At 37.0% G+C, this 27,683-nt stretch overlaps 4 protein-coding genes across 9 annotated transcripts; 2 read left to right on the plus strand and 2 right to left on the minus strand.

Moving 5' to 3' along the window:
• Positions 1-189: 189 nt before the first annotated feature.
• On the plus strand, positions 190-13,837 carry LOC142530900 (uncharacterized). 3 transcript variants are annotated; one of them, XM_075636811.1, is made up of 12 exons: positions 190-649; positions 1,973-2,198; positions 5,948-6,095; positions 6,949-7,056; positions 8,342-8,499; positions 9,305-9,470; positions 10,583-10,719; positions 11,159-11,843; positions 12,118-12,230; positions 13,197-13,452; positions 13,538-13,549; positions 13,642-13,837. In XM_075636811.1, the coding sequence occupies exons 1-12, from the start codon at positions 400-402 to the stop codon at positions 13,690-13,692; spliced, it is 2,310 nt and encodes a 769-aa protein (XP_075492926.1). In that variant the 5' UTR covers positions 190-399; the 3' UTR covers positions 13,693-13,837. The 3 variants fall into 3 exon arrangements, with proteins under 3 accessions (XP_075492926.1, XP_075492924.1, XP_075492925.1); XM_075636809.1 differs by having other exon boundaries at positions 193-649; positions 13,538-13,837; XM_075636810.1 differs by having other exon boundaries at positions 194-649; positions 1,976-2,198; positions 13,538-13,837.
• A 1,042-nt stretch (positions 13,838-14,879) lies between these two features.
• On the minus strand, positions 14,880-20,391 carry LOC142530901 (uncharacterized). Its single transcript, XM_075636812.1, has 8 exons — positions 19,857-20,391; positions 18,832-18,996; positions 18,432-18,524; positions 18,241-18,356; positions 16,665-16,763; positions 16,271-16,576; positions 15,990-16,154; positions 14,880-15,490 (listed from the first exon to the last, which is right to left on the minus strand). The coding sequence occupies exons 1-8, from the start codon at positions 20,196-20,198 to the stop codon at positions 15,199-15,201; spliced, it is 1,578 nt and encodes a 525-aa protein (XP_075492927.1). The 5' UTR covers positions 20,199-20,391; the 3' UTR covers positions 14,880-15,198.
• A 1,023-nt stretch (positions 20,392-21,414) lies between these two features.
• LOC142530716 (uncharacterized) lies at positions 21,415-22,925 on the plus strand. The gene is made up of 2 exons (XM_075636530.1): positions 21,415-22,156; positions 22,747-22,925. The coding sequence occupies exons 1-2, from the start codon at positions 21,415-21,417 to the stop codon at positions 22,923-22,925; spliced, it is 921 nt and encodes a 306-aa protein (XP_075492645.1).
• LOC142531739 (uncharacterized) lies at positions 22,190-27,329 on the minus strand. Of its 4 annotated transcripts, none has more exons than XM_075637989.1 (6): positions 26,981-27,329; positions 26,682-26,766; positions 25,395-25,504; positions 24,941-25,312; positions 23,742-24,441; positions 22,190-23,097 (listed from the first exon to the last, which is right to left on the minus strand). In XM_075637989.1, the coding sequence occupies exons 1-4, from the start codon at positions 27,023-27,025 to the stop codon at positions 25,115-25,117; spliced, it is 438 nt and encodes a 145-aa protein (XP_075494104.1). In that variant the 5' UTR covers positions 27,026-27,329; the 3' UTR covers positions 22,190-23,097; positions 23,742-24,441; positions 24,941-25,114. The 4 variants fall into 4 exon arrangements, with proteins under 4 accessions (XP_075494104.1, XP_075494101.1, XP_075494102.1 ...); XM_075637986.1 differs by having other exon boundaries at positions 26,981-27,321; XM_075637987.1 differs by lacking the exon at positions 26,682-26,766 and having other exon boundaries at positions 26,981-27,321.
• Positions 27,330-27,683: the final 354 nt, after the last annotated feature.

Here is a 27,683-nt window from a genome sequence, read left to right on the forward strand (position 1 = left end):
ATTTTTACAAGCTAAATATGTATTTATATTATCATGATCGTCGAATTTTATAAATAAATAGAAAACATGTTCGAGGAGTCTTCCACGAGCCATGAGTCGTATATACCAAATGGAATGGCTCCAACCACGATGTATGATGGAAGAAGACTCGGATCATTTTAACTTTTAGTCCTATTTCTTTGACAAGTTGCACAGCCGTGATTCAAATCACTCTCTCGAAAAAAATATAAAAGAAAAGAGAGACGAAACGAAACGCGATAGCACAACTTCGGTCTCTGTCTCGATTTAACTTTATCAAATAATATCATGTTTTAGCGAATTCCCATTTATCAAAGCTGAAATTTTTGGTGGATAAATTCGCAAAAGATTAAGCAGTGAATAGTTGTTTGTATTGAACTTATGAATTCGAAAGTATCATTCAGAGGATGCCACCTGAGGCAATCGCCATATTTTACGGCGCACCCCCACCAACAGAGGCTAGTTTTCAAGATTGTCTGCCGCGAAAAGAGTGCAGTTTCTTCGAATTCGTCTTCTTCTTTGTCTTCTTCTTCTCCTCCTCCACCACCTCCTACGGATGACAAGTTTGGGTTTGGGCAGGTGAGACAGTATTGGGAAGAGAAAAGGCCGAAGCTCAACGGTATTGATGTCAGTAAGTTCATGAAGCCTACACCGGCAATATTGAACTTTTTTTTTTGTTTTTAAAATTTTACTCGCTTGTCGTAATCATGTTGATTTTGCTAGAATTGGGTGAAAGGTTTTATCAGGGTATTGATTGTTATATTTGAATTCATTCGTTAAAGATTGGTGGAAATTTAACTGCTTTGATAAGTATATTTTGCTGTGTAATTCTTTTATGGATTAAATTTTGTCTCATTCAACAGCAATATTGTTTAAAATATTATTTATTCGTTGTAATCTCTTAATGTGTGGGAGAAACCCTTGAAATCTCTTAATGCCATGATGCTCGGAACAGAGTTTTTACATAAGAAAGGGTGCTTGCATGATAGAACATTTATCATGACGGAAAGCAGAAGCATTTTGTTGGTTTAGTTCTGCCCCGAACCATTTGGTGCTACAACCCTACAACTAGTCATCAGTTTTGCACGTATACTACAATAAATCATTTGACGTTGGGTTTGTAAGGATGATCTACATCCTTTAATGTATCTTTTCCACTAAGAAAGTTGACAAATCTGCTTTTTTTCTCCATACCATTTTATATGTAGTTCTAATCAACAACCTTTTTTTGCTTGTACACTATTCTAGAGTCCTTTGAAGTTGGGGCAGCGAGGATGATCCATATTCTTTAATGAATTATTGCCATTAGGAGTTAACAATAGTGCTCTCTTTCTCCTCACCAATGTTTGCATCCAATCCTGGTCGACGACTGAATTTGTTGAGTGATCACTTATTTGAGCTATTGCACATTAACTTAACAGGAGTTGCCACGGTGAAAACTTTTCTTTCTTCAAGCAGTAATATTCACCACTCTAAAAACTTAAACTGACTCATATTTTGGTGGATTTTATATTTATCACGTGGTATCGACCGGATCATCTGCTTACCTGAGTTTTATCCTTTGCATTACGTAGATATTATCTGAGACTCAGAGCTTCTCAAGGATCTTTGAATTATTATATTACCACACATATTCTTGAAATATTAGTCAGTTTCTGAGGTTACTCCATGTGACCGCTCCATTATTGCAGCTTTTTATACCTTGGCATAAGGGTGGCTTAAGGTTTAGGGTCATTGCTTGTTTAGTCAGATATAGTTTTTCCAAGAGAGTCAAACATTTTTTTATGCCAAGTTCGTTTACTTCTCTGAACTAATCGTAGCAAATGATGCTTATGTAAAAGTTGAATTTCTCCTATCAGTCTCATTTTGATTGCTACCTTGTCATGGCTCAGTAAACAATATATTTATGTCTCATAATGTCAGAAATGTCTTATTGAAAAAGTTATTTGATTAGCAGATCTAGTACAAGAATCAGTGAACCACTGGCTGACAAAGACCCAAAGATTTTTAAATGAAGTGGCTTCACCACTAGTAAAAAATGTTCATGAAAGAATCCCCGATATTCAGAATGATGATCAGAATATGGAGGAATTCTTGATTACCGAACAAACTATTGATTCCAGAACCCCAGGTGGAGAACTCTCTGAAGCTGCCATTGTTTCTATTGAACAATTCAGCCGGTAACTGGTTGCATTTTTTTATATTTTTGTTTCCATCAGTCATTGATTTTATTTTATTTGTCATATATATATTTTTTAAAATTTTATGTAGGCAGATCAAAATTGAATAGATTGTCTAGATGTACAGTTTACTAAATGTCATTCAGATGATTCATTCAATTAGACTTTCTTTCATAATGTAATAAATTTACTGACTATGATTTTTATTTTTGAATGGCCTAAAGCAGGAGAATGTGAGCAGAAAATGCAATTCTTTTCATTTGTTGTAATTGTTAGGTAAGAATTTAATGGGGTGGGACCCACATTAAATTAAATAATAAAAAAAAACATATCCCACATCGAAAGAATTTAAAAAACTGAACGGGGGAGTTAGAGAAATTATTTTCTCGCTATACTCGGGGTTTGGGAGTGAGAAATATTGAGTGTATTGGTGTATACACTTGTTGTAATATTTCTTCTAATTATAAAAGTTGCAGTGCTCCGTGGACGTAGCCTATATTGGGTGAACCACGTAAATCTTTGTGTTCTTGTTGGTTATTTTATTCCGCATTTTTTGGGTGCTATTATCATCGTGATCGGCATCGCTTCGGGGTAATTTCCCAACAACTGGTATCAGAGCCTTGTTGTGAAAATTCTTAAGAATTCTGAGTATGCTCTGTGGTTGCAGCTCTGTCTGATTTTCCACATCAGAAAAGATTTTTTAGATTTTTTTGTTAAGGCTAGAGAAGTGATGGCCGGAGATGATGGATCGGGACCAGGAATCAACAAGTTCGCTGGAACAGATTTTTCGTTCTGGCGGTTACATATAAGAGATTATCTGTACAGTAAAAAGTTGCATCAACCTCTATCAGAAAAGAAACCGGAAAAGATGGAGGATGATGACTGGAAGCTTCTTGACCGACAAGTGTTAGGTGTAATACGATTGACCCTAACGAAGAACGTGGCACATAACGTGGCGGCGGCAAAAACAACGGAGGAGATGATGTCCATTTTGTCGGACATGTACGAAAAGCCATCGGCAAATAATAAAGTACATTTCATGAAGAAGTTATTTAACTTGAAGATGAGAGAAGATGCATCGATGGCTAAACACATCAATGAATTCAACACGATTGTTTCACAGCTAACATCTGTTGAAATTAAATTTGATGATGAGATTCGGGCACTTATTCTTTTGGCGTCTTTACCAGACAATTGGGAACCTATGCGGACAGCGGTTAGCAACTCTGTTGGAAAAAGAAAGCTACAATTCAATGATGTCAGAGATCAAATTCTTGCTAAAGAAGTTCGCAGGATGGATTCGGGTGAAGGAACATCATCGAGATCTGCTCTAAATCTCGAGAACAGAGGAAGGGGCAGGAGTGGCGAAAAGAGTTTTAACCAATGGCATGGTAGATCCAAGTCAGGAAATGGAAAAGACAATAATACATTTGAAAAGAATGTGAAGTGCTGGAACTGTGGTGAGACTGGTCACTTGAAAAAGAATTGCAAATCAATAAAGAAAGACGATAATGTTGTTACTGAGGAGGTACATGATGCTCTATTACTATCCATGGAAAGCCCGATTGATTCTTGGGTCATGGACTCGGGAGCTTCGTTTCATACCACTGGTGACCGCGATGTATTTGATAATTACGTCGCTGGCGATTACGGAAAAGTTTTCCTGGCTGATGGAAAACCTTTGGAAACAATTGGTATGGGTGATACCGGATGAAGAAGACAAATGGATCTGTCTGGAAAATCAACAAAGTAAGGCTTGTACCAAAGTTGACACACAATCTGATTTCAGTGGGACAGCTTGACAACGAAGGTCATAAGGTGACCTTTGGTAATGGTTCCTGGAAAGTGAAAAAGGGAGCCATGATTGTTGCTCGATGAAAGAAAACTGGAACACTTTATATGACTTCCAGTTTGAGAAATAAATTAGCGGCTGTGGATGCTGGAGCTAATTCAAGTCTATGGCATAGTAGGCTTGGGGATACGAGTGAAATGGGAATGAAAATGCTTGTTTCAAACGGAAAGCTACCGGAATTAAAGATCGTTGAACACAAGCTGTGTGAAGCTGTATTTTTTGGAAAGCAGAAAAAGATGAGCTTTTCAAAAGAGGTTAGAGAACCGAAATCGGCTGATTTGGAGATGGTACTGATGTATGTGGACCATCTCCTGTGACATCCCTTGGAGATCACTCAGGATATTATGGCACTACTGTTAACGATTCGAGCAGGAAATTTTGGGTTTATTTTGTGAAAAATAAATCGGATGTTTATGAGACCTTTAAACAGTGGGAGTTAGCCATGGAAGATGTGATGGATTCACTGTCATCCAATCACATGTGGGAGTTGTCAGAACTTCCTGAAGGTAAAAGGTTTTACATAGCAAGTGGGAGTACCGGTTAGAACATGACGGTAGCAAGCGGTACAAGAAATACTTGTTGTAAAAGGTGAAAGGAAGTCATTGGTTACACTGATATTTTATCTCTGGTGGTAAAGTTAATTACTATCAGGATTGTACTTGGATTGATGGTAAAAGAAGATTTATATCTGGAACAGTTAGATGTAAAGACGACGTTTCTTTATGATGAGCTAGATGAAAAAATAAATCAATCACAGGGATTTGAAGTACGAGGAAAAGAGAAAATGGTGTGCAAACTTTTGAAGAGCTTGTATGGTCTCAAACAAGCTCCAAGACAGTGGTACAAGAAGTTTGATGGTGTAATGAATAATGATGGTTTTCGGAGGTATCAGGCTGATCACTATTGTTATGTGAAGCTTGATGGTTATTATATCATACTACTGATATATGTAGATGATATGTTGATAGCAGGAGCTTGTCTGGAGGAGATTGATAAACTTGAGAAAGAGTTATCAAAGGAATTTGATTTGAAGGATTTGGGTGCTACAAAACAAATCCTTGGAATAGGGATCCTTATAGATCGGGTGAATGGAGTCTTGAAGCTTGAGAAGATTCCTGGAAGCAAGAATCCAGCTGATATGCTCACGAAGGCTGTTATCACTGAAAAACTGAAGTTGTGTTTGACTTCAGTTGGTCTTCTGGACTAACAAATGAGGTATGACCTGCTGCACTGATGGTGTGAAGACATGATTGGAATCAAGTCTTCAAGTGGGAGAATTATTAGGTAAGAATTTAATGGGGTGAGACCCACATTAAATTAAATAATTAAAAAAACGTATCCCACATCGAAAGAATTTAAAAAACTGAACGAGGGAATTAGTTATGAATAGAGCTCAATTCCTTCAGTTATTGTATCCCAAAATCAAAAGCTTTTCAGCTTTGATAAAAAGAGAGTATTTTTCTTGAGTGCGGGAATTCTCTTGTGTGAGTTAGAAAAATTATTTTCTCGGTATACTCGGGGTTTGGGAGTGAGAAATATTGAGTGTATCGGTGTATACACTTGTTGTAATATTTCTTCCAGTTATAAAAGTTGCAGTGCTCCGTGGACGTAGCCTATATTGGGTGAACCACGTAAATCTTTATGTTCTTGTTGGTTATTTTATTCCGCATTTTTTGGGTGCTATTATCATCGTGATCGGCATCGCTTCGGGGTAATTTCCCAACACTAATCAGTGACCGTGAAAGTGAAATTGACCAAAGATGTGTGTCTAGGGAATTTGTATGCTGGTTACGTCAATTGGTTTGCTTTGTGTATATGTATAATGTGGTCAATGCAAAATTATTCTGCAAAAAAATAATGATTTAATATTTATCTCATTTGCTTCTGATGTATACAGAATGAATGGGTTGACTGGGCAGAAAATGCAGAAAATATTCAAAGCGCTTGTTTCTGAATCTGTATATGATGATCCACGTAGCTTGTTGGAGTATTGCTGCTTCAGGTTTTTGTCTAGAAATAATGCTGAAGTTCATCCCAGTCTTAAGGTCTGTAGACATGGCACACAATTTCAATTGTGGATTATCTTCCATTTACCAAAATCAAGTTATCCTTTTCCTACTGTTGATAGGCTGTCTCATAGAAGAAAGTGCATGTGTGGTGGATTGGTTAATACTATGTTTATTTTTGAAATCTATGTCTCATAGGCTTAATCTTTTGACCTTATTTTCTTTATATTTAGTGGTTTTCTATTTTTAGTATTATCCATAGCTGTTCGATTTTGTGAGTTGCATCAGTATTTTTTTGTTGCAAGTTTTTCTTTATTTTGAGTGAGGGCATTTTTTCTCTGTTCTTTCTGGATATTTTCTCATTAGGAACTTGTTTTGATTGAGATTATGTGGCAATTGATGAACCATTTTCTGTTGATGAAGTCATATTTAATGCATCTGTTGTTGTTTCTATGGAGAAAAATAACTTCCTTTTCCATTGTAATTAATGAGAAGAGTTGAAGAATAATGCATTTTGTGAAGTACCATATGCTACTCCCGTGCACGACAAATTCCATGTTTTTAGCCAAAAATTGAGTGCATAGGAAATTGCCGATGAATAGTTGATCTAAGTGTGCCAAGTGCCAAACATGGGCAAATTTGGGATACAGCGTCAAAAGTAACTTTCTCGATCTCTCTTAAAGAATCCTTTGTGCCATCTTTATGCATATTACACACCATTCAGTGAAATTCAAAGCCTTACAAACTATCTTATGTGATATTCTTTTTCGACCAATAACCTCCTTCAAGTACCTTTTGTCTGTCCAATCTCTTCTTGTTTTCTTAGTCTATAATCTCGTTGAGGTTTAGCTTTTATATTTTTTTATGCTTAGTCTTTTTTCTCTGTTATCAGGAACCTGCATTTCAGAGACTAATATTTATGACTATGATTGCCTGGGAGAATCCTTACAGCCAAAGAAAGGATCACCAAAAGAAATTGCTGGATAAAACTTTCTTTCAGGTACTTTCTGACATAGACATTGTAAGAATTGTCATCTCTTCAGCACCTTGGCACATCGAATTTGCATCTACTCTTTCTTTAACTTCTTTAAAGTCATATCTTATCGTAGGCAGGCCAAATAAATCACCTTTATGAGAGTGAAGATATTGAAATTGCTGAAGATACTTAAGATGTTAGCTGCGTTCTATGTCAAATTAATGTAATGGAATACCCCCGTCTTTTAAGAAGAAATATTGGAAATGCGACCAAACCTAATCTGAGATGGTTGTTATCTATCTATTGTCTGCATGTAGGTAATTATATATCATGGTCGTCATCCCTTGTTTTTATGTTTAGTTTTTACAAATTTCTATTAAGTTTTGAAAAACTAGTTATTCTCCTTGGTAATGATGGTGCAAAGGTACCATCTTGACCATGCAACGCCCATAACTAGTTAGAGAGTCAGAGAAAAATCTGAAACCTCTCTCTCTTTCTCTCCGTCCATCCTATTCCTCTCTCTTAAGGTTGTTCTTGTTTAACAATTGAAGTTGGTGGATTCTACTTCTTTGATATTTAAGTTGTTTTGAATTCTACTCTTAATCTTTGCAATGGATTTCACAAAATATAGATGGTGGGTGATCAAAAGACTCTCTCCAACTACACATTGTGTGTCGGGTGAGTTATAAATAGAGAGCCAGAAGATTGAGATGGATGTGTGGTCTATGGGTCTCTAAAGCGTTGCGGTTTTAGGGTTGTGGTAGGGTTTGAATAACAATATGTTGATGTTCTCTTAAAAAACTCCTTAGCTTCCTTCTACCTATCAGGATATTGGAGGGCGTGGCAATTTTTAAATTGCAGTCAAAGTACTTTCCATGATTAGGTACCACAAATAATCATCATTGATGCTTAGCTTCATTGAAATATACCTTTTAATATTTTTTAGGTTTTTTCCCCTTTATTTTCATGCATTATTCAAATTCTTTTCCATCATTTTTGAAGGGGCATATTCGATGCGATGGTATTTGGGTTCGCAAACCAAAAAGTTCGAAATTTATTTTAATTTTGTCATCTGTGTTTAAACATTAAGAAATGGTGGACTGTGGTCCCATATGGGTTTCCACTAATTAATTTATTTTTTTGTTTTGGAGTTGTTGCCCTCGTGATCTTGAGTTTTGAATTATATTAATGGGGGTATGACTAAACCCTTACCTCTTCAGCTCTATTTAACACAAAATATAACTTTTGTTTTCAATAATCACAAATATCAAGTTATCAATATTAAGATCTGTGTTTATTGTACTTGAAGAGGAAGCTTGTGGGAGAGGAGGCCTTTGTTCGTATAGCTCCTGCTGTGTCTGGTGTGGCTGATCACCTCACGGTTCATAATCTTTTCAAAGCTCTTTCTGGTGATGATCAAGGCATCTCCTTTAGCATATGGTTAACATATATAAAAGAACTCCTCAGGTAATATTCAAGTAAGCTTGGTCAGATTAGTTTGCAGCATTTGCAGTTGTGCTTGTTCATTTGTGGCGTAATAGACCGATTATTGTGCAACTTTTAACCTGAGAAGTTCTAAAGCATGCATTTTATTGCAGCAAATCATTATTTCTCGGAATATAAAAGCAAAAATCTGATATCGTGCTGATCACATAGCATTTTGATCCGAAAAGCTGTAACTCATAAAATACAGTTTTGTTCAACTTTTTTTTTACCACAGATATCCATTGAAGTCGCTTATAAGTGCATTGGGTTAATGAATGCTAAATATTCTAATGTGATGGTTTGCTTCTTCTGCTCAAGTCTTTTCATCATTTGTGTGCCTATTGTGTTCCCTATGTCCCCTTCTATGTTTTTCGGGCAGATATTGGGAGCAAATTCCATTTAGTTTTGAGTAGGAACCTCTCTTTGCTTTACATGTTAAGAACACCTGAACAAGATCTAAAACTCCACTGGTGTGCATACATCTTGCATCGGTGTTCAGAAGATTAAGGTCCACTATGTTGGCTTCATGCCACTTTGCTTAAGATTCCACATTTAACTCTTATGCATGATTTGTTGAGATAGCAGATAGCTGTTTCTTTATGATAACATCAAAATAGTCTGAATTCACTTGTATGTTCTACAGTATTGGTGTAAGTTTATGAATCTTTCAAATCATTCAAAGATAAAGATCTACATTTTTCAGTTGCAAGGATATCTTTTGACAGATCTCTGGATATGTAATACTTGATTGCAAATTTCAGCATATGTTGTCCCTTCTGTTTTGCAGAGTGCATGAAGGTCGGAAGTCTTTCCAGTTTCCGGAGGTTTCCCATGTTACTAAGGAGAGAATACTCTGCCTTGCTTCCAGCAGAAAGCAGCCTGTGATGAAATGGGAAAATAACATGTCATGGCCTGGAAAACTCATTTTGACTGATGAGGCTCTCTACTTTGAGGTATTTCTATCATGTCAGTAGAGAAATTTTAATGGGGTAAGGAGTGCATTAGAGTGATTATCATTATTATTGAATTTAACCATAAATTGTGCCTTTATGCGTGATACTTCCGACCCTGGTGTCTCCCATCTATTTTCCACCTTGTGTTTCTCTTGATTTTAAAGCCGCAATCCTGGGATGGATGAAATCTAAAAAACCTGTGAATGTTGATTATTCTGTGTCCAAGGTGGCTACATGGTGACATTTATTATCTCTCACAAAGATCTCTGAACGTAAGTTTTGAACTGAAGTGCAAATTTTTGAGCTATTATGTTACGCTGTGTTCAGTTACTTGTCAGCATCTCTTTCATCGAGTCTCCTTTTACTATCTGAAGTCACATGCAATCTATATTCAGAGTTTGATGATTCTTTATTTACTATTCATCGGTTGAGTTCGAGTGCATTTAACTTCTTGAGTATTGAAATAGATGTTCAGCAATGGAACCAAAGTCTATTCATCTAGGAACTAGATTACCTTTTTAATATGTTACGTTCTTCACAAAATGGCCACGGGGGATGCTTCCATTTACGGCCATAATTTTATCTATCTATACAGAAGTTGTTCCTTTCCGAAATAGAAAGAACATAAAAACTCTTCTCAGCAAAAGCATTTTTTCCCTATATTCTTCTTCGACCATGATATCTAAAGGAGATAATATGGAGCCTTATTCAATAACTAGCGGCCTTTATGTCATCACCACCAAAGCGTCCTGGAAGCCAAAATATTTCAATGTACTACTCATCATCCAGTTGAAAAATACAGATGCTCCCTATAGGATAATTTGATGGAAGTATCATATGCTAGCGTGATTGGAACTTGGAATATAGACAGATCTTTTTTTATCCTTCAACCTTATGGAGGCCCATGTGGATTGCTACATCAAACAGATCCATAAAATTTATGACCAATTAGAATTAACAAGTTTCACATTTGGATCTATATGAAATAATGTGCCTGGGGAAAAAAGAAGGCCCCACTGTAACTTGACAACCTTTAGGCCTATTTATTTAGCAAAAAAAGTGATTCTTTTACTTGTTTTATACCGTTTGATAAGATTATAGCTCCATGTCAGGCAGTTAACTTGATGGGAGAGGAAGATGCTTTAAGGCTGGATCTTACTAGAAGTGGTTCGAGAATAGAGAAAGCAAGAGTTGGGCCTTTGGGATCAACTCTTTTTGACTCTGCAATCTCTGTTTCATCCGGGCCGGAGTGAGTAAGCTTGCCTGTCCTATCTTAGCTTATGTCATGGAAATGGGTTGCTGTCCTTTGAATTTCTATCGCGCTTCAAAAGTGTATTTGAATGTGTAGTTTAGCTGTTTTTATTTTTCTGCTCTGCCTGCATTTGGTTTGACTACTTGTGTTGATCAAGGGTATGATAAGTTCTGAAACCAAATTGTGTTGTTATAAACACGATTTATGGAACTTTCTCCTGTTTATTTTCAACCCGTAAAAATCACGGGCACATTCATGTAGTAGAGATAATGTGAAATGCGGGAGGCTGTTGCTAGCGATCTCAGAGTTCGCCTTCTATTATCCTTCAATTCAGTTACATTTTTCATGATGTTTAATGTTCTGGAGGAAGTGTTTTAAGGGTTTAAGGTTCAAAATGTAGGGTCAATAATCCATTTATTAATTTGTTTGCTATCAGGTATGCGCCATTGGTACTTGAATTTATTGACTTAGGAGGTGGAACGAGAAGAGATGGCTGGTATGCATTCATCAATGAAGTTATTTGTTTACACAAATTCATAAATGAGTTTGGTCCCCAAGCCTGTGATCCATCAGTCTATGACATATATGGGGCTCAAAAAGGGAAGGATAGAGCTGTTGCTCATGCCGTAAATTCTATTGCCCGACTTCAGGCTCTTCAATACATGAGAAGGACTATAGATGAGCCTACAAAGCTGGTTCAGTTTTCGTTTTTACAAAATGCACCATATGGCGATGTCGTTCTTCAAACCCTTGCTGTTAATTGTTGGGGTGGAGCCATTATTAAGAAATTGACAGAGGGTGACGATGAACCAGAACTACGTTTGAGACCCATTGGTGAGGTGTCTGAAGGTGCTACTCATGTCTATGATGTTGACGGTAGTGTTTATTTACGAAAATGGATGAAATCTGCGTCATGGGCTTCCAATGTTTCTCTGGGCTTTTGGAAGAACACGTCTTCGAGAGGAGTTGTACTTAGCAAAAACCTTGTTGTAGCTGACATGACTTTAGTGGAAAAGGCAGCAATGATTTGTAGAGATAAATACAAGTTGGCTGAGAAAACACAAGCCACAATTGATGCTGCAATGCTTGAAGGGATTCCTAGCAACATTGACCTTTTTAAGGTCAGGATTTATCCCAAAAAAAATCGAGTGCATGTAGTTATTCAATTTCATGTATATAAACCGCTGCAAATGACATCATTTATGGGTTATGTTGCTCTTGTCTGCTTCTTGAAGCATATAATATAAGTATTTAACATATGTAATATGTGAATTGCATTATTTTTTTCTGAGATGAGTTATTAAACCCATTGTTATAAATTATAATAACTCGAGTTGTTATGATGCTTCGTATCATTATGCTTTTCCTTAAAATATGGGCGTTTCTTATTTTCAGGAACTTGTGCTTCCTCTGACTTGTACTGCTAGAAGTTTTGAAAGATTAAGACGCTGGGATGATCCGCTTGTGACAGCGTCATTTCTTGGACTTGTATCTACTCTTATCTTCAGGTATTTTACTACTCCAGGCATTGAAGTCCGCGAGATTAATTTGCAAAGCACAATTTCCAGCTGGCAAATTGCCTGATCCTATGCCTTCTTTGAGTAGTGGTCTCACGTTTCCCTATTATTAAATCACTTCAAAGGTTTCTGACTTATAATCTAACTGTAGCTGCCTCTGGTACTTGTTTTTGGGAGCCGGTAGTATTTTAAAGAATGAAGTTAAGTGGGGAACGACCACCCAGTATGAAAAAGTAGCGAAAGCTAGATATAGAGAAACATTCTTGTAAAATACAAGACTTTTGCAACAAACGAGAAAGTGAAGAAAATAAATTTCAAAATGCACTTCATTTATTTAAATCTCAAGTTGAGGAAACTAAAAATATTACGTCTTAAAGTATGATGTAAGCTGCAGCTTGTATTCATACCTAGTCATACCACTAATTTTTTTAGACATATAGGCAATCTAATGACCTTGTGGGGTGATAAGTTGTAAAACCAGAAACTTGACGAGACATATTTGGGTTCTTGGTGTGTTTGTGAGAACTTGTTAAATTTGGTATGAAGAAAGACAGCTTGAGGTACGTTTGTCCAGGTGATCTTGCAAAGTAAAGTGTCTCACTTTTGACTGAAAACTGGAAATTACATGAAACTGGATATTGCCTGATCATGTGCCTTTTTTGAACTTCAACTTTACTCTTGTGAATGAAATGGAGATGTACTCATGCAAATTGATGCTATGGTTTTATTTTTTTATTGGTTTGTGTAGTTTAATTCATTTTATTTTCCTGTTGGATTACTTCGTGTATGTCATGCTAAAGGACCTTTAATGGGGAAAATAATGCATGACCACAAACAAACTTACGTAAAAAGGTGATCTGTAGCGTTCTCTGTCAATACTGTCTTCACTAAACTCCACTGTTATTTTTGTATAATTTTTATTATAAGCTAATCAAATCCACTATTCATTCTTATCAGGAACTTGATGTTCTATGTACTCCCGGTGTCTTTGATGATCTTGGCTGCTAGTATGTTATTACTGAAGGGGCTCAAGGAACAAGGTCGTCTTGGAAGATTCTTTGGAAAAGTTACAATACGTGATCAGCCTCCATCGAATACAATCCAGAAAATTATTGCCGTCAAAGAAGCCATTCGTGAAGTAGAGAAGTATCTCCAGAATGTGAATGTTGTGCTGCTCAAGATACGTACGATCATTCTTGCAGGAGATCCTCAGGTACCTTTTCTCAGGGTCCAGTGTTCAATATGCAGATTGTGAGCATCTTCCTTTCTTGATGAATTTTCATTGATTTCTTTTGCAGACAACAACTGAGGTATCTTTGGTGTTGTTACTGGTTTCAACCGTGCTGCTTCTTGTTCCGTTCAAATATATTCTGACATTTATAATTTTTGATCTCTTCACAAGGGAACTCGAGTTCCGAAGGCAAATGGTCCTGGCGTTTATGAATTTTCTTAAGGAACGTTGGGACACCGTACCAGCATCTCCTGTTGTTGTGCTCCCGTTTGAGGAAATAGAATCTCAGACATCGCAAAAGAAGCCAAAGAAACAAATAGCTAAAGTGAAATCAGAAAGAACTTGGAATGGTAATTAGGCGGGACTATTAATTTGGCCTGTATTTTGGGAAAAATTTTCTCGTCTTCTTCATTAAAATGTGTGTGTAATTTTACTCTGGCGTTTCTGAAAAAAGTACACGTTTTTTTATTTTTGAAGATTCAATGGAGGCAAAAGATATCTGACAAGCAACGCATTCTTTTATAGAAAAATATAAATTAAAAATTTGAGAATGAGGATTAGATGTATATCATCTTCAGTTCGAAACTAATTGAGAGAAATCACTGGACTTCATCTGATGCCAAAACCAGAAAGGGCTCGTGAAGAATCAGGAAAGAATCTGTCCTGACTAAAGCGTAGACTGTTTTTACTTTGATGGAAGCAACCAACTCAAAACATGGGTAAACCAACACACATCCGAGAATTGCAGCAGTATATGGGCTTGAACAGCTGATAATAGATTCTCCACTGGCCGAACTTTTTAAGTATTAGAGACGAGCTACTGGAATCTGTGGAATCCTCGCACGGTGATTTTATCTTTTTTCTTCTTGGTTCTTGAATTCAGGTTCTAGAGCAGATCATGCTTATTCTTATTTTCGTGATCGTTGCCCATGTTTTCATTAGGAATCTATTGTCTGGAATCCCAGTATTTTACCAAAACATTCTTTCACTTTGTGGTTGGGTACTCTCGGCAAACTTCTCACTTAGAATCGGCTTCCTTTTGTCACTGTCAAGACAAACTTCTCACTTCGAACCGGCTTCCCTTTGTCACTGTCAAGACCCTGCCACTAATGAAACAATTTGATACCAATTCTGGGAAAGAACCCCTTAAGTTACCCTTGTCCCCAATAAGACCAAGGGGTTAATGAACTCCACTTTGTATCTCGACACACGATTTTGATAAAATGTGAGCATCCTTCTGAAGATTCACTTATTGTACAGACTTGATTCTTCGACATTTATATTTCACTTATTTTGACGTATTGAATCAGGAATTTCATTTCTTCTGTCTTGCGAAATTGCGCTCATGTCTGGTATACAAGAGTATTTGTAATAATATTTTTTCATCTCTAGAAGTTATTTACTGAAGAAAAGGGGAAAAAGTATAGCAGCAGTAAACGAATAATGAGACGTTACCAACAAATTTACCTTCGGTTGGTAACTCCCAATTTTTGTTGTTACACAATAATGAAAGACCAGAAATAAGAAAACAAGGTCGAGAATTTGTAACAAATTCTTTTCAAGTAGCATCGCTCTAGCATAATACCGTTGGTCCCATGATCCAAGAAGGATAACTCTCCATGGTGCATCATCAAACACTGGATTCAGTCGCTTTATACTACATCGCATCGCGAGCATCCGTTCGTGGGCTACTAAGCTGCAAAATTGAAGGGTCAATTGCAACTACGGTTAACTCATGGCCACCTTTCTCCGAACAACTCTCTTTCTCCTAGCCTTGGGAGGAGGTGCTTCGCCATTCAAGTTTGCATCATTTTGTTTCTGTTTGATCCCAAGAAGGCCAAGCCCAGAGACAATAGTCTTCTTGTTTATGAACCACTTTGAAGATGACTGTGAAGGATCTCTGGATCCTTCCGAGGGTCTGCTGTAAGCCTTCAAGAGATCATCTGACTGAGCCAATGGATCGACCTCAATACCAAGCCAAGCTAACCTAGATGTCTCTCCTAACTGAACATTTAGAATTCTGCAAGCATTTAAAGAGAAAATTGGTAAAATGTAACTTGCAAGAGAATTTCATTTGACTTCTGAATTGATTGAATCTCAACGGGAAATTTCTCCTAAAAGCCGATCAAGAAAAGCACAGACTGAAATTAGAAAACATAGCCAATAAACCACAGAAATAAAAGACCATCATCCATGTAGCAGATAATTAAATAGTTCTCCCAAGGTTAAATCAATAGTTTCTTTTCTTTTTTTTTTTTTGGAGTGAGATCAATATTTTCAATTTTTTTTTGAGTAAGATCAATACTTCCATTTGCAGAGAACAATTAAACCACGTAAACAAAAGGCCATCATCCATCGAAATGCATGCATTAGCGACTGTTGTTAAATAGAGAGAGAAAGGTAATCACTAAGCCATCTTTATCCAATACTGAGCAATAACGAGATGCAATTGATTAAGTTTCACAACAAAGATTTTTGTACATTCTATGCTCGCAATTCAACAGGCACAGAACGCATACCTCAGGGCTGTGCTAAAAGCCAGAGTAACTCCAATGACATCAAAGTAGCTAACTACCGCTGTGTCAAAACCACACACGAGCTGATACCGCAAATTAGCATAAAGACCAAGGAAAGCTCCATAACCAAGTGCATTGGTGCTCACAGATGGTATAGTCACAGATAACCTACAGAATCAACAGATGAGAAACAAGTAGTTGTAATTCTATGGCAGCACAGGATATAACGAAAAAATAATGCCAAAAAATAGAGATTAAAGTTAAATACATCAGAATTGTTTTACCTTCCTTCCTTTTTACTGGCAACAAGGGTTGATGCAGCACCTTGTGCAGCTCCAGCAGTAAATCCCACAATGCATAATTCTGCAGCTTTAAATAATATTGATTGAAGTCTCTTTTGGAAGTCAAATTCTCTTAATGGGTAGCTCTTTTCAAATATATTATTGGGAAGCTTTTGCAGAGTATTTTGCAAATCGAATTGGAAGGTATTCCCATATGAACGACAAGGAGCTAGTGACCAAACGACAATGGCATTGCAAGCTGTCACGGTCAGCACATTAATGAGGGCAAGATCCCATTCCTGCTTAATCCTGCAACAAGGTACAAGTGTTCATCCAGTTGGCAACTGAGTGACGAAAAAAAAATATTTTCTTCGTCATGGCAGTTCTAAATCAATACCTCTCTTTGCGATTCTTGATCTCCCACCAAACAGAGCAACCCATGGTTGTTGCCTGCTCAAGAAGCAGCCTGTATAAAAAGGCTGGATCTGCAATCATCCTGTATAGACATGAATGATTTAAATAAAAATCAGAAAACTCCTACGCGAGATAAGTCATTGATTTTACAATGAAAGTTAAATTTTATCAAGTGTACATACATCATCAAGCGAACATGATTAAAAGTTGTTACTCAACAAGAATATCATGCAGCTGATAGATTTTACAAAACATAAAACAATTGTATCAAACCAAGTAATGGCAACCTTTTTAAGAAAAAAGCATGCCAAAAAAGGACATGACAAAATTATTACGGTTGAACTGCCCTATGGGCCACACGATAATATCTTGTAAACTTTACGCAGTTATTCATTCCTAAGTGTGAAGAAGTTGTATTAGATGTCACACATCGGCTGGATTAAGTCTTTGGCAGTTGCATATATGACTTGGACAATTCTCCTCCCTTGAGCTAGCTGTTGGAGTTGAGTTTAGTCTAAATCTCAATCTTAACATGCTATCAGAGTCGAGCCCTATCGTTATGTGTTAAACTACCCGTCCGATAATGTCTTGTAAACTTCACGCTCCAATTGTACATTCCTAAGCGTGAGAATGTGTTAGATGGCTCACATAGGCTGAATTAAGTCCTTGGCAGTTGCATATATGGAAATGAACAATCCTCCCCCTTGAGCTAGCTTTTGGGGTTGAGTTAAATCTAAGTTTCAATCTTAACAATAACAATCTTAGGTTTAACTTCAGTTGCATTGGGGAGATGATAACACTTACAAACAATCTAGAAGCATCAAAACAACCGACTGTAATCATATATTTACTCAGACTTCACGCTGTGGGCTCTACCATCACAAATAGCATTATAACTTTTACTCGCAGACGACATCAGTAAACAAGGAAAAAAGGAAAAAGAATTGATGACAGTTCTCTCAAGTACAGTATGTTTTTGAGAGGCCTAAAATGTACAAAAACTTCAGAACTTTCTGCATGATGAGTATTTCCTTTATAGCTATTATGGCTATAGAACACCAGAAAAAGTATTGGTGGAATCTTTTCACAAGCTCCAATAACCCAAACATCTATATCCCAGAAAGAATAAACCAAATTTCAAAGATGGAAACGACTAATTTCTTGACAACATCAAGACTGCACACTGATGCTCAAAAAACAACCATTTCGGCTACGGTTACCGACCGAAATAAATGAATTTTTATCGATTTGTTTGTTTGGTTTTAGTCTAGTTCGGTTTATACTAGTTCGGTTCTGACTGAACACCCCTAACTATAGGATAAGGACATTGTATCATGTCAATAATATATAACATTCCTAATACAAGTCGATATCCATGTGATTCAGATCTCATGAAAAGGGAATGTATTATTTCCAATAGAACAAAAGAAAAAGAGAACGGAGCATGTCTTGAAGCTATCAACAGAATGTAATAAGCTTAGTACAAAATAAATGACAATAACAATAGTGAAATTTGATCTTTGATATCAGTGTAGATGGTAAAGGACACTACAATTCACCTGCCAATAAAAGCCCTTGATAATCCTTGAGGAAGGCACCGAGAAATGAATCTCTCAGTGGTAGGTCTGGCATTAATTGCCAAAAATCTCACCATTTGAGCGGAACTGACCAAACCCTAATGGCATTTTACACATCAGCTTCCAATTTTAAGATCATCCAGCCCAAGTATAGAGGAGAAATCAAATATTACCATTTCATATGCTTGACGTAATCCAGCAGGTAAATCCATCATAGTCTTTTGCCACTCATTCAATACAGCATCCACAAATTTCCGATCAAACAACTGGTAAAGAACATAAAGCATCATCCTATAAATATTAATTTCAATTAAAATAGAAAAATCACCCGATAAATTGTGTTTGTGAGTGACTGTATGCTAAAGGGAAAAATTATTTGGTGCAGCCGCCACACGCTTTTTAGTGAAACTAGGCAATAACTTGTCAGAATAGCCTAAATTGTAAAGCACAACATACCCGAAGTTATAGCAAGTGAGTGCAAAACCATGTATTATTGAAAGCCAAAATTATTTGAAATTTGTACTTATAAAGCAGCTACAGAAAGCAAATCCTTATGATTGACGAGTTGGTTACCTCCCCCAGGATCATTCTTCTCCTAAACAATCCACCTTCATCTCCCTCGTCGCCCTCATCAAAGTTATCAAGGTAATCATCATCATCGCCACCATCATCGCCACCATCACCTCCACCGTGACTGAGACCCTTTCCGATATTACCACCTCCTCCCCCAGTAGAAAGCTGTCATGTTCAAAAGGAAAAAATTGAGTGAATGTGTGATGTGATATAAAAAATATGCTAATTATGATTAAGCTCTGATCTTTATGAGCAATCGATTTAATGCACAATAAACTATAAATTTCCAAGTAAATATTTATGTACACTGACTGGGAATTACATAGACCAAACGGATTGAAGCACATGCTTCCAAATAGATTCAAACCTAGAAGACTAAATAGATAATTAGTAAGTAAGGGCATCAAATGCCAACAATTAATACAGCAAAAAGCCAAAAAGTGCAACAAAGAGTTTTCATGCATGCGTCATCATCAGGTGCGGAATTGGGAAGGATGATTATTTGGGCCAAGCAAAAGAACACGACAAAATTAAACTGAATATATAATTAAGTGGGAACTTTCCAAATAAAGTTTCAGAACCCTTACAGAACCCTTAACTAGCAAGTGTCGGTGCCTTAAAAAAACACATGAAATGAAATGAAGGTCCATAAGCCAGAAACTAAAAAAGAGGAGTAAAAAGAACATCATAGGTATAATTCGGGATGTGGATTTATTCCCTTCTCATTGTTCTCAAATATATTTTAACAAATGAACTCAGCATCCAATACTTTGCCGAGCGCACTAATAAAGCTCAATGCGCCACAGAGTTCCCCATTTTTCGAAAACTAGCGAAATACCTAATAATATCCAGAAAATTAGCTCGAGAAATGCACGTATAGTTTCACTCAAACTAATTCCCATAATCAATTGTTATCGAACTATATCTACATAATTTAATTAATCGTCCAACCATATATGAGAGAAACAAACAAAAAAAATCAAGTTTTGACAACTTAATTGAATAAATATGATACACAAAGATACCTCGGGACTAGACTTGGTCTGTTTCTGTGTCAAATCGAGCTTCGACTTTTCCAAAGTAACAGCGCCAAATGCACCGTACTGTCCCTTCATAACGGGGCCAAAATCAGGAGCACTCGATGATGGTGCATCCGTTGCCGGCGGTGACGCCAGAAAACATCGCTCCAGTCTAGCAACTGCATCACCGTCAACGACCGCCGCCGACGATGCTTTAATCGTCAGAACGCACTTTCTCTGCGAAGAACCCGGTAACCGGTAAAAAGTGGCGGGCGGTAACAAAGTTAAGGTTTTATGGATGGGAGCCAGTGGCATAATCTGCCCTGTTTGAAACACCGTATGACCCATTACTTCGTCTGAATCTTGCTCGTTTACTGCGTCTCAACTTCGAATTTCTTGATTTGTGTTCGAAACTGAGACCTGGATTCAACTAATCATCCATGGATGAAGGGATTTGTCAATTTCTTGGGAGAGTGATCTCTCTCAGATGGAGAGACAGATGAATTGGGTGAGAAAAGGAGTTAAAAGTTTTGATTGGACCCGCCTATGCGACAAAACCCAATCCTCTCGTGAATTTGAGTCGACTCGCCACTAACCGCTCGAGTCAACTGAGTCGAGTCGGTTTGAGAGGTTTATGTTAATTGGATATTGGTGATATTTATTTATTTATTTATTTCATTTCAAAAACAGAGAGTACGTATTATTTTTTAACATCCCTAATTAATGAGTCGTAAATTTTTTAAAATTTCAATAATCAATACATGTAAAAAAAAAATCTATCAATGGTACACATTAAATATTTTGTGAGACGATCTCACGAATATTTATCTATGAGATGGGTCAACCCTACCGATATTCACAATAAAAAATAATACTCTTAACATAAAAAGTAATATTTTTCATGGATAACTCAAATAAGAGATTTGTCTCACAAAATACGACATGTGAGACCGTCTCACACAAGTTTTTACCCACAAATTATCACATTTTCATCCCATTATTATCAGTAGAAATTTTGGTAGAAGCATCCCTTTTTGAAATTATCACATAAACTTATATCGCACTAACAATATTTTGCAAGTTCATTTATATATCACATTCTAGCTTTAGATTATTTATCTAACATTAACAAATTATATAGAGAATGCATGAACTTTTCAATTCATTGTAGAGTGTTTTCTTGAATGCACAAATTGCTATTTTATAGGATCAAATTCCATATATCCAACTTCCTTGGCATCATGCTTGATCCTAAATCATCCCTTCCTTTATTACCGGAAATAGAAAAGGATAGGCAAAGAAAAGAGAAGAGAAGCCACATACAAGAAACAAAACCTTGTCACATAAAGAATCTCTCATTCATTCCCAATAAGCCATTCCTTCTCCCCTTCCATTCAATACTACGAATACATGTATAAAAACAGTGTCACGTAGTTTCTTCATTGCTTGAACAACGATTTAAATGCCAACTATAAGCGATTCTGGTGTTATTGCGAATAGGGTCCGAAGAAGGAGAACATACCATTACTATTGGTGTCGGAGATGTAGCCGTACGGTTCGGACCATGACCAACAACCTAGATGAAATACTATGCCCGAGTTGTCTAGGCCAGATTCGGTTTGAACTCGAAGTCTCAAATCCTAGACGACTCGAACTATCTCCACGTGCGTTAGAGTCATTAACACAAATCCTGGATCCTTCCGTCAACCAACAACAAAACAACGAATCCAATGAAAACCAACATGGTCCACCGCGCCGAGCTTTGATACTACTTCAATTTATAGGCCCCGATAACCCCCCAAGGCCGGTGTCACCTCCAGAAAACATGTTCATGCGACCAGTGAACCGCGGCCAGAACTCAAATTATTTCATCCAAGAATCGACTCAAAACGACAGGCCAGTCCCGGCCCCCGTTCCCGAATCAGCCATCGAAGCACTGCCGTTAGTGGTCATAAGTGGCGAACATTTGAAGAATGACTCAAGCTGCCCTGTTTGCAAGGATGAATTCAAGGTCGGGGATCAAGTCAGGGAGCTTCCTTGCAAACATTTCTACCACTCCGACTGTATCGTCCCGTGGCTGCATTTACACAACACGTGCCCCGTCTGTCGATACGAGGTACAAGGTTTTCCTAACGTCAGCTTCCAATACGCCCATCAAAATTTTCACGAAGACGAAGAAAACATTAGGGGGAATGAAAACTGGAGGTGGATGAATATGTTATCTTCGAGGCCATTCAGTATGATTCAAAGTTGGGCTCAACTTTGCCTTGATTTTCTAGACAACAGGTTTGATATTTCTCGTCGAGGTATGATGCAATATTCTTATCCAACTTAAAAAATCTATATTTTTATTTTCTCTCTATTTGAATTATTTCAAATCTTTTTGACCAATAATATTGACAGAGAGCGTGTGGTGGCGATCTTGGCTCAGCTTTGAACCTCTAAATGGAAACATGCTCTAAGGTAACATAATCTAAAACTACAAAGATGGCCAAATGCAGGTACGCAACATATATGACTCTCATTCATCACACACACACAAGCATGTATGTATGCATGTGTGTGTGTTATATACAAACGCCATTACTTTTTATTCTTTAATAATTCAATGCATTGCAAAGGGGAATAAACTTGAACTTCAATGAGGAAAAAGGACGCAGACTTTAAGCAACAACCAACAGTATAAAAGCAATATGCAGCGAGGACGATTGCTCCGTCGTAAAGATAAAATTATCTTGGAATTCGATTAAGAACAAGATATAAACACCAAGGTCTGAGGGCACGGAGGGATTGTATTAGAACTTCTTAGGATCATTACATTGTGAAGGATCATAAAACGAGACTTCTTGTAAATATAGACATTTTACAGGGTACTGATATAATTTCCAATTTCCAGATAAAACTAAAGAATATTCTATAATCCTAAAACTTCAAGAAGCACCATCTGCCACCTTTTGGCTTAAGCCTCTAACTCTCTTCTCTCGTAAGCACGATGAGACTTTACTTAATCAATTTGCTATGATGTCATGTAGAAGCAAAAAGCAAGGTCTGCCACCTTTTGGCTTAAACCTCTAATTCTCTTCACTCCTTACTCATGACAAGACTTGAATTACTCACCTCCCCAGCCAGTGTTACTATCCGCAGTGTCTAAACGTGTGTTGTACGACATCTTAAGATGTCCAAAGGGCGAGAACAAGTGTCAAAACACCAGTTAAGTAGAAGCGCCAAATCCTTCTCCGTATGGTACCTGCAGCAAGAATACGTTACTGTTAGTCTTCAAATCAACTGGACCAATATATCACGACTCCATAACCCTAAACATGGGACTGAATATAGATCCGTTCAAGTTTAAAATAAATGTGAACATTTAACAACACGAACAAGTCCTGATTGAAAACAGATCTTACGGATATCATAACATCCAAGAAAAGTCTAGATAAGCCAATCATTGATGTAGAAACCTTTTTCACGTTTTCCAGAGGGATGGGGGTAGTGGTTGTAATAATTTAATACACAAACTTTCTATCGTGTAAATAGTGGAACTTCACAAGTATTCGCCATGGTATTGTTCCAGAATTTGATGAAAGTTCATGCACTCGTTATGCGAACCAGTGATTCCTAAACTTGTGAGAGATGGTAATACAGGATAACATTCCCATGGGAAAACATAGTAGTGCAACTAGCAAGTTCATAATATCTATTATCTAAACATATTTAGAAAGTATCGGGCTAAAGGTTTTTCAATCCCTGTCCTGAGGTCCAAGGTAAATAAAATGTATCAATAATAGAAAGAGGAGTTGTGTTATATCAACTATACGACATTTAAATATAGGTATTACAAAAATGATCCACAGAGGGAGAGAGAGAAGATAATCTGCTGCAGTAACTTACATGACATGGAAGATGCAATCGATGATGAAAAATGTGGTGAAGATACCAAACTTTCCACTCTCCATTTGCCCAAACCTCACGTAGCAGAAGAATCAAAAGGCAACGGAGAAACACTTTGCGAGAAATAAGATACAGGAGTTGCAAATGAAGGCTCAGAATAGGCGTGGGATAAACTAGGAAATAATTGGTTAGGATGAGAAGTGGGAGGGCAAGGTGAATAAGTGGAATTAGGACTTAAACTGCTGGGATCTACTGATGGAGTGGGAGGATTAGGAGTCAAAAGAGACACGGAAGGAGCATTGTTTGAACTGGGGGCAGGAGTAGGACTTGCGTCAGATGGAACATATGAATAGCAGTTACCACAGGGTGACAAGACAGGAGAGAGAGATGGTGCCAGTGACGGGATTGCATTATAAATCTGTTCTGTAGATGGAGCTGGAGATGGAGTTGGAGTTTGAGTTGGTGTTGGTGCATAAAGTGAATGGTTTAGAAATGAAGATAAGCTAATTTCCTCGACCTTTCCGAAGACAGAATGATCAAGGCCAAGATTTTCTACAGATGGAGATTCAGTTATTCTTTGAGCTAACTGTTTTAATCTATCTGGCTGTAAAGTTCCTAAATCCGATACAGCTGAAGCTTCTATGGTAATTGGTCGATCTTTTGTTGAGCCGTGCTTGTTTGTTGCCTGAATAAACACCACCTGCATTAAAGAAGAGATAAAGGTAAAGAAAATATATTGCACTTGTTGAGATGAAAATCAATGAAATCTAGAAATGATGACAGCTCTTTCAATTGGATGAAATTGGAAAAAGGGCGTCAAAGCTAAAAAAATTCTCATAAGTAATTATGGGAAATTTTAAACATAGAAATCATATGACACGCAATAGATATCATTTACAACTCCACCACAGCTGTTAGAAGTTGCCAGAGCATCAAATTAGGCATTACTTTATACATAATCATTTTCAATTGGGCAAAATTTAACACGGATTGACTAAAAACGAATGAGTCAGGATGCAGTCCTAGTGTAGAGCTTGTAAACACATACACAACTATGGTTGAAATATCAACACCTTTTGCCCAATCTAAAACAAACTTAAAATGAAGTTTCAAGATTCCTAAATATGGAAGTGTTTACAGGAAGTCAGCCTCTGATACTATCAAACGTATACAGGGACTCCAACATACAATAAAATTACCTCAGTGGGCACCAACTGCGATCCGATTCTTAGCTGTTCCTTCAACTCCAAAAGATTTTCCCTGATTTCACAAATTGAACTATTGAGGGTAAAGTTAAAGAGGACCGGTGGTGTACGCAAAAACATAGCATCTTGCCCGAGCATTATGGAAATCCCACCAGGAAATTTCAAAATTTATAATGAAGATGTCTCTCCGAAAATTGAGGAGGTCAATGTCATGTTGTATTGTTGAAGAAACAAATCAACTAAGGATGACTTCAGTACACTTAATGACACTGGAGATATTGGGTTGTTAGATGCATATGAACAGAAGCCAAACACCACGTTAGTCCAGTTAGATACACCTGCATGGTGCACCGACAGGGCAGCAACCTGAGTTAATAAATTGATTGTCACGTCATTTGCCTCTACGCGTTAGACAAATAAAAGTACCTTAAACCAATTTGAGTTAGACCTTAAAGAAAGGGACACCTATCTCTTCATTGATATCATATTCTAGTCTTGCTATATAAGGAACGAGCTCGGGAGCTTGTCTCTGAAGCTTGAAGTATGCTTGAACAGTAGCTGAAAGAAGAAAAAGAAGCAACTTAAGAAAGAGATCAAAACTGTAAACCGAAAAACTCAAGCAGCACCCAAAAATTAAGTACAATGATATTGGTTTATTAGTTTATATTCTATTGGAAAAAATTTATAAAATCTAACCCTCATAACTGGCTCAGGAAGAACCCATAGAGCTGAAATTACTTTTTCAACAAAAAATAACGATAGGAAGTTTAAGAACATTATAACACTAGAGATAAAAAAATCAAATCATTGACAGTTTCTTCTGTCCTTATATCTGTGAAACTGTTTATATCCATGATAAAGACATTCCCTCAGCTAAAACTCGTATCCAAGCACAAAAGCAAAAATTAATGACTGTTAAAACATAAGGGTAAAATAACTTCAACCCTTTCGGTTCATGAACTCCAACTGAATCTAACGGGTATGTTTCAGAAAAATGAGAGCGATAAATAACAAATGAGATGAAATATTCCAGAAAAATGCGTCTACATGCGATGGATGTCCAACTTTTGTTTGCATGAAGGATTAGTTGTCATACACGTTTTATTCCCAGTTTTGTAAAACAGAAAAGCACCGCAGCAAAATATCACTTTATTCGCACAAACAGTAAACTCATGGCAAGCTGTTTCATAAATTTGACTCCCCGTACGAAATAAAATATCCTATCACGACTATTTCATTATACTGGACAACTAATCAAATACCGATTATATAGAAGTATTTATCCTTTCATCAGTTTTCGAACTTCTGACAAGCGAATCAAAGTTTTCAGGAGGAAGCAGAACATGACTTTGGACAGATCAGTATAATCATAACCAGTCCTGACTTCCTATCTACCAACTAATATCTTTAAAGAACTGATATTTAAACAACACCATCATATTAACATCCATATGATCTCCCCACAGGCTCTCTCCAAGAACTAAATAAACACTACCTCAAACTGAAATATGAATAAATCTAACCACCCAGTCAATAATCATGAATCGGTTAATCCCTTAACCATAGACAACAATGCTTTCCCATGTCTTTGAATAACTCAGAACAAATAACTCGGGTCAGAAAGAACAAGCCCACTCGCCAGGCTAAAGCAGTCTATCAAGATATTTGAAGTATGCCAGATTTCAAATGAGCATCATTGTAGCTAAGCTGGAAATTCCCTCCAAAACCAACTTACATATTTGCCCTTTCGGCTTCAAAAAAAAGCTCGACATTTCAACTTCACCGATGAGAAATCCCGAAACAATAACCAGAGACCTGACCTGAAAATGGCGGTAACTCGTGCTTCAAAATTGCTCCCAAGTCTCAAACATAAACATCTCGTGAGTCAATACAAATCGAACTTCTTGGTATTAACTAACAATACATTAAAAAAAACATGCAAGACCCCAATCCAAAGCAAAACCACAACACCATCCCTCTTCCAAAACCCAGATAAAATAAGAATCATTCTGCATAATTCGAGCATCACTTTACCCGAAATCTTGATTGACTCATCAGCATCAAACCCAGCTTCCCCATAGCGATTAGGAAATACCCAGAAAATGGCAGAGAGAAAAGCCGCGACACTGAACACCAAAACAACGACGCAGTTAAAATCGAAGAAGTTTATCGAACATTTCCGGCAGAGGGATTTTGGAGAAGCACTGCCGTGAGCGTGCTGCCGCTGCTGCTGAACCACTGGCAATCGTTGATTATCGGATTTTCCCATGCCCAACACACAGCATCTGTGCCGACAGAAAATTTTATTCGTTTCACTCTCCAAGATGTACGTGTCTGTGTAGGTGTGTGCATTGAATCTTTCCAGAGTTTTCGCTCTCTAAAGTGTGTGCAGACATGTGTCACAGCAGTAGGAATATATGCTCCAACAAGTATATTCTTTCCATGTGAGTATTCTAATTTATTAAATTTTTTATGATTTATATCGTTTTATTTAATTATAGTTAGATTTTTAATTTTTTCGTCATACTTATATGTATGATACTGCATAACTGATTTGTTCTTTATTTAATACAATCGTGATATTATTTTTCAATCATAATAAATAAATAGCTCCTCTATTCAGTGTTTTATGCGTAAGATTAACCCTTGTAAAATACATTTGATATGGAAACAATAAGAATTTAGGTTTTGGAATAAATTTTTTAGGATCAAGAGGTGTATAATTTTTTTAATGTTA

The sequence above is a fragment of the Primulina tabacum genome, chromosome 17 (assembly GCF_025594145.1).
Source record: "Primulina tabacum isolate GXHZ01 chromosome 17, ASM2559414v2, whole genome shotgun sequence".
NCBI lineage: Eukaryota > Viridiplantae > Streptophyta > Magnoliopsida > Lamiales > Gesneriaceae > Primulina > Primulina tabacum.

Coding starts and splice junctions, on each gene's coding strand:
- LOC142530901 (XM_075636812.1), bottom strand. CDS start 20,198: ATGGGTCATACGGTGTTTCAAACAGGGCAGATTATGCCACTGGCTCCC. Junction 18,525..18,831: donor GAAGAATGATCCTGGGGGAG/GTAACCAACTCG, acceptor GTTCTTTACCAG/TTGTTTGATCGGAAATTTGT. Junction 18,357..18,431: donor TACGTCAAGCATATGAAATG/GTAATATTTGAT, acceptor AAATGCCATTAG/GGTTTGGTCAGTTCCGCTCA.
- LOC142531739 (XM_075637987.1), bottom strand. CDS start 25,084: ATGCTCGGGCAAGATGCTATGTTTTTGCGTACACCACCGGTCCTCTTT. Junction 24,442..24,940: donor CGCAGTTGGTGCCCACTGAG/GTAATTTTATTG, acceptor TCTTTAATGCAG/GTGGTGTTTATTCAGGCAAC.
- LOC142530716 (XM_075636530.1), top strand. CDS start 21,415: ATGACCAACAACCTAGATGAAATACTATGCCCGAGTTGTCTAGGCCAG. Junction 22,157..22,746: donor GTTTGATATTTCTCGTCGAG/GTATGATGCAAT, acceptor TCCAATTTCCAG/ATAAAACTAAAGAATATTCT.
- LOC142530900 (XM_075636809.1), top strand. CDS start 400: ATGAATTCGAAAGTATCATTCAGAGGATGCCACCTGAGGCAATCGCCA. Junction 2,199..5,947: donor TCTATTGAACAATTCAGCCG/GTAACTGGTTGC, acceptor TGATGTATACAG/AATGAATGGGTTGACTGGGC. Junction 10,720..11,158: donor TCTGTTTCATCCGGGCCGGA/GTGAGTAAGCTT, acceptor GTTTGCTATCAG/GTATGCGCCATTGGTACTTG.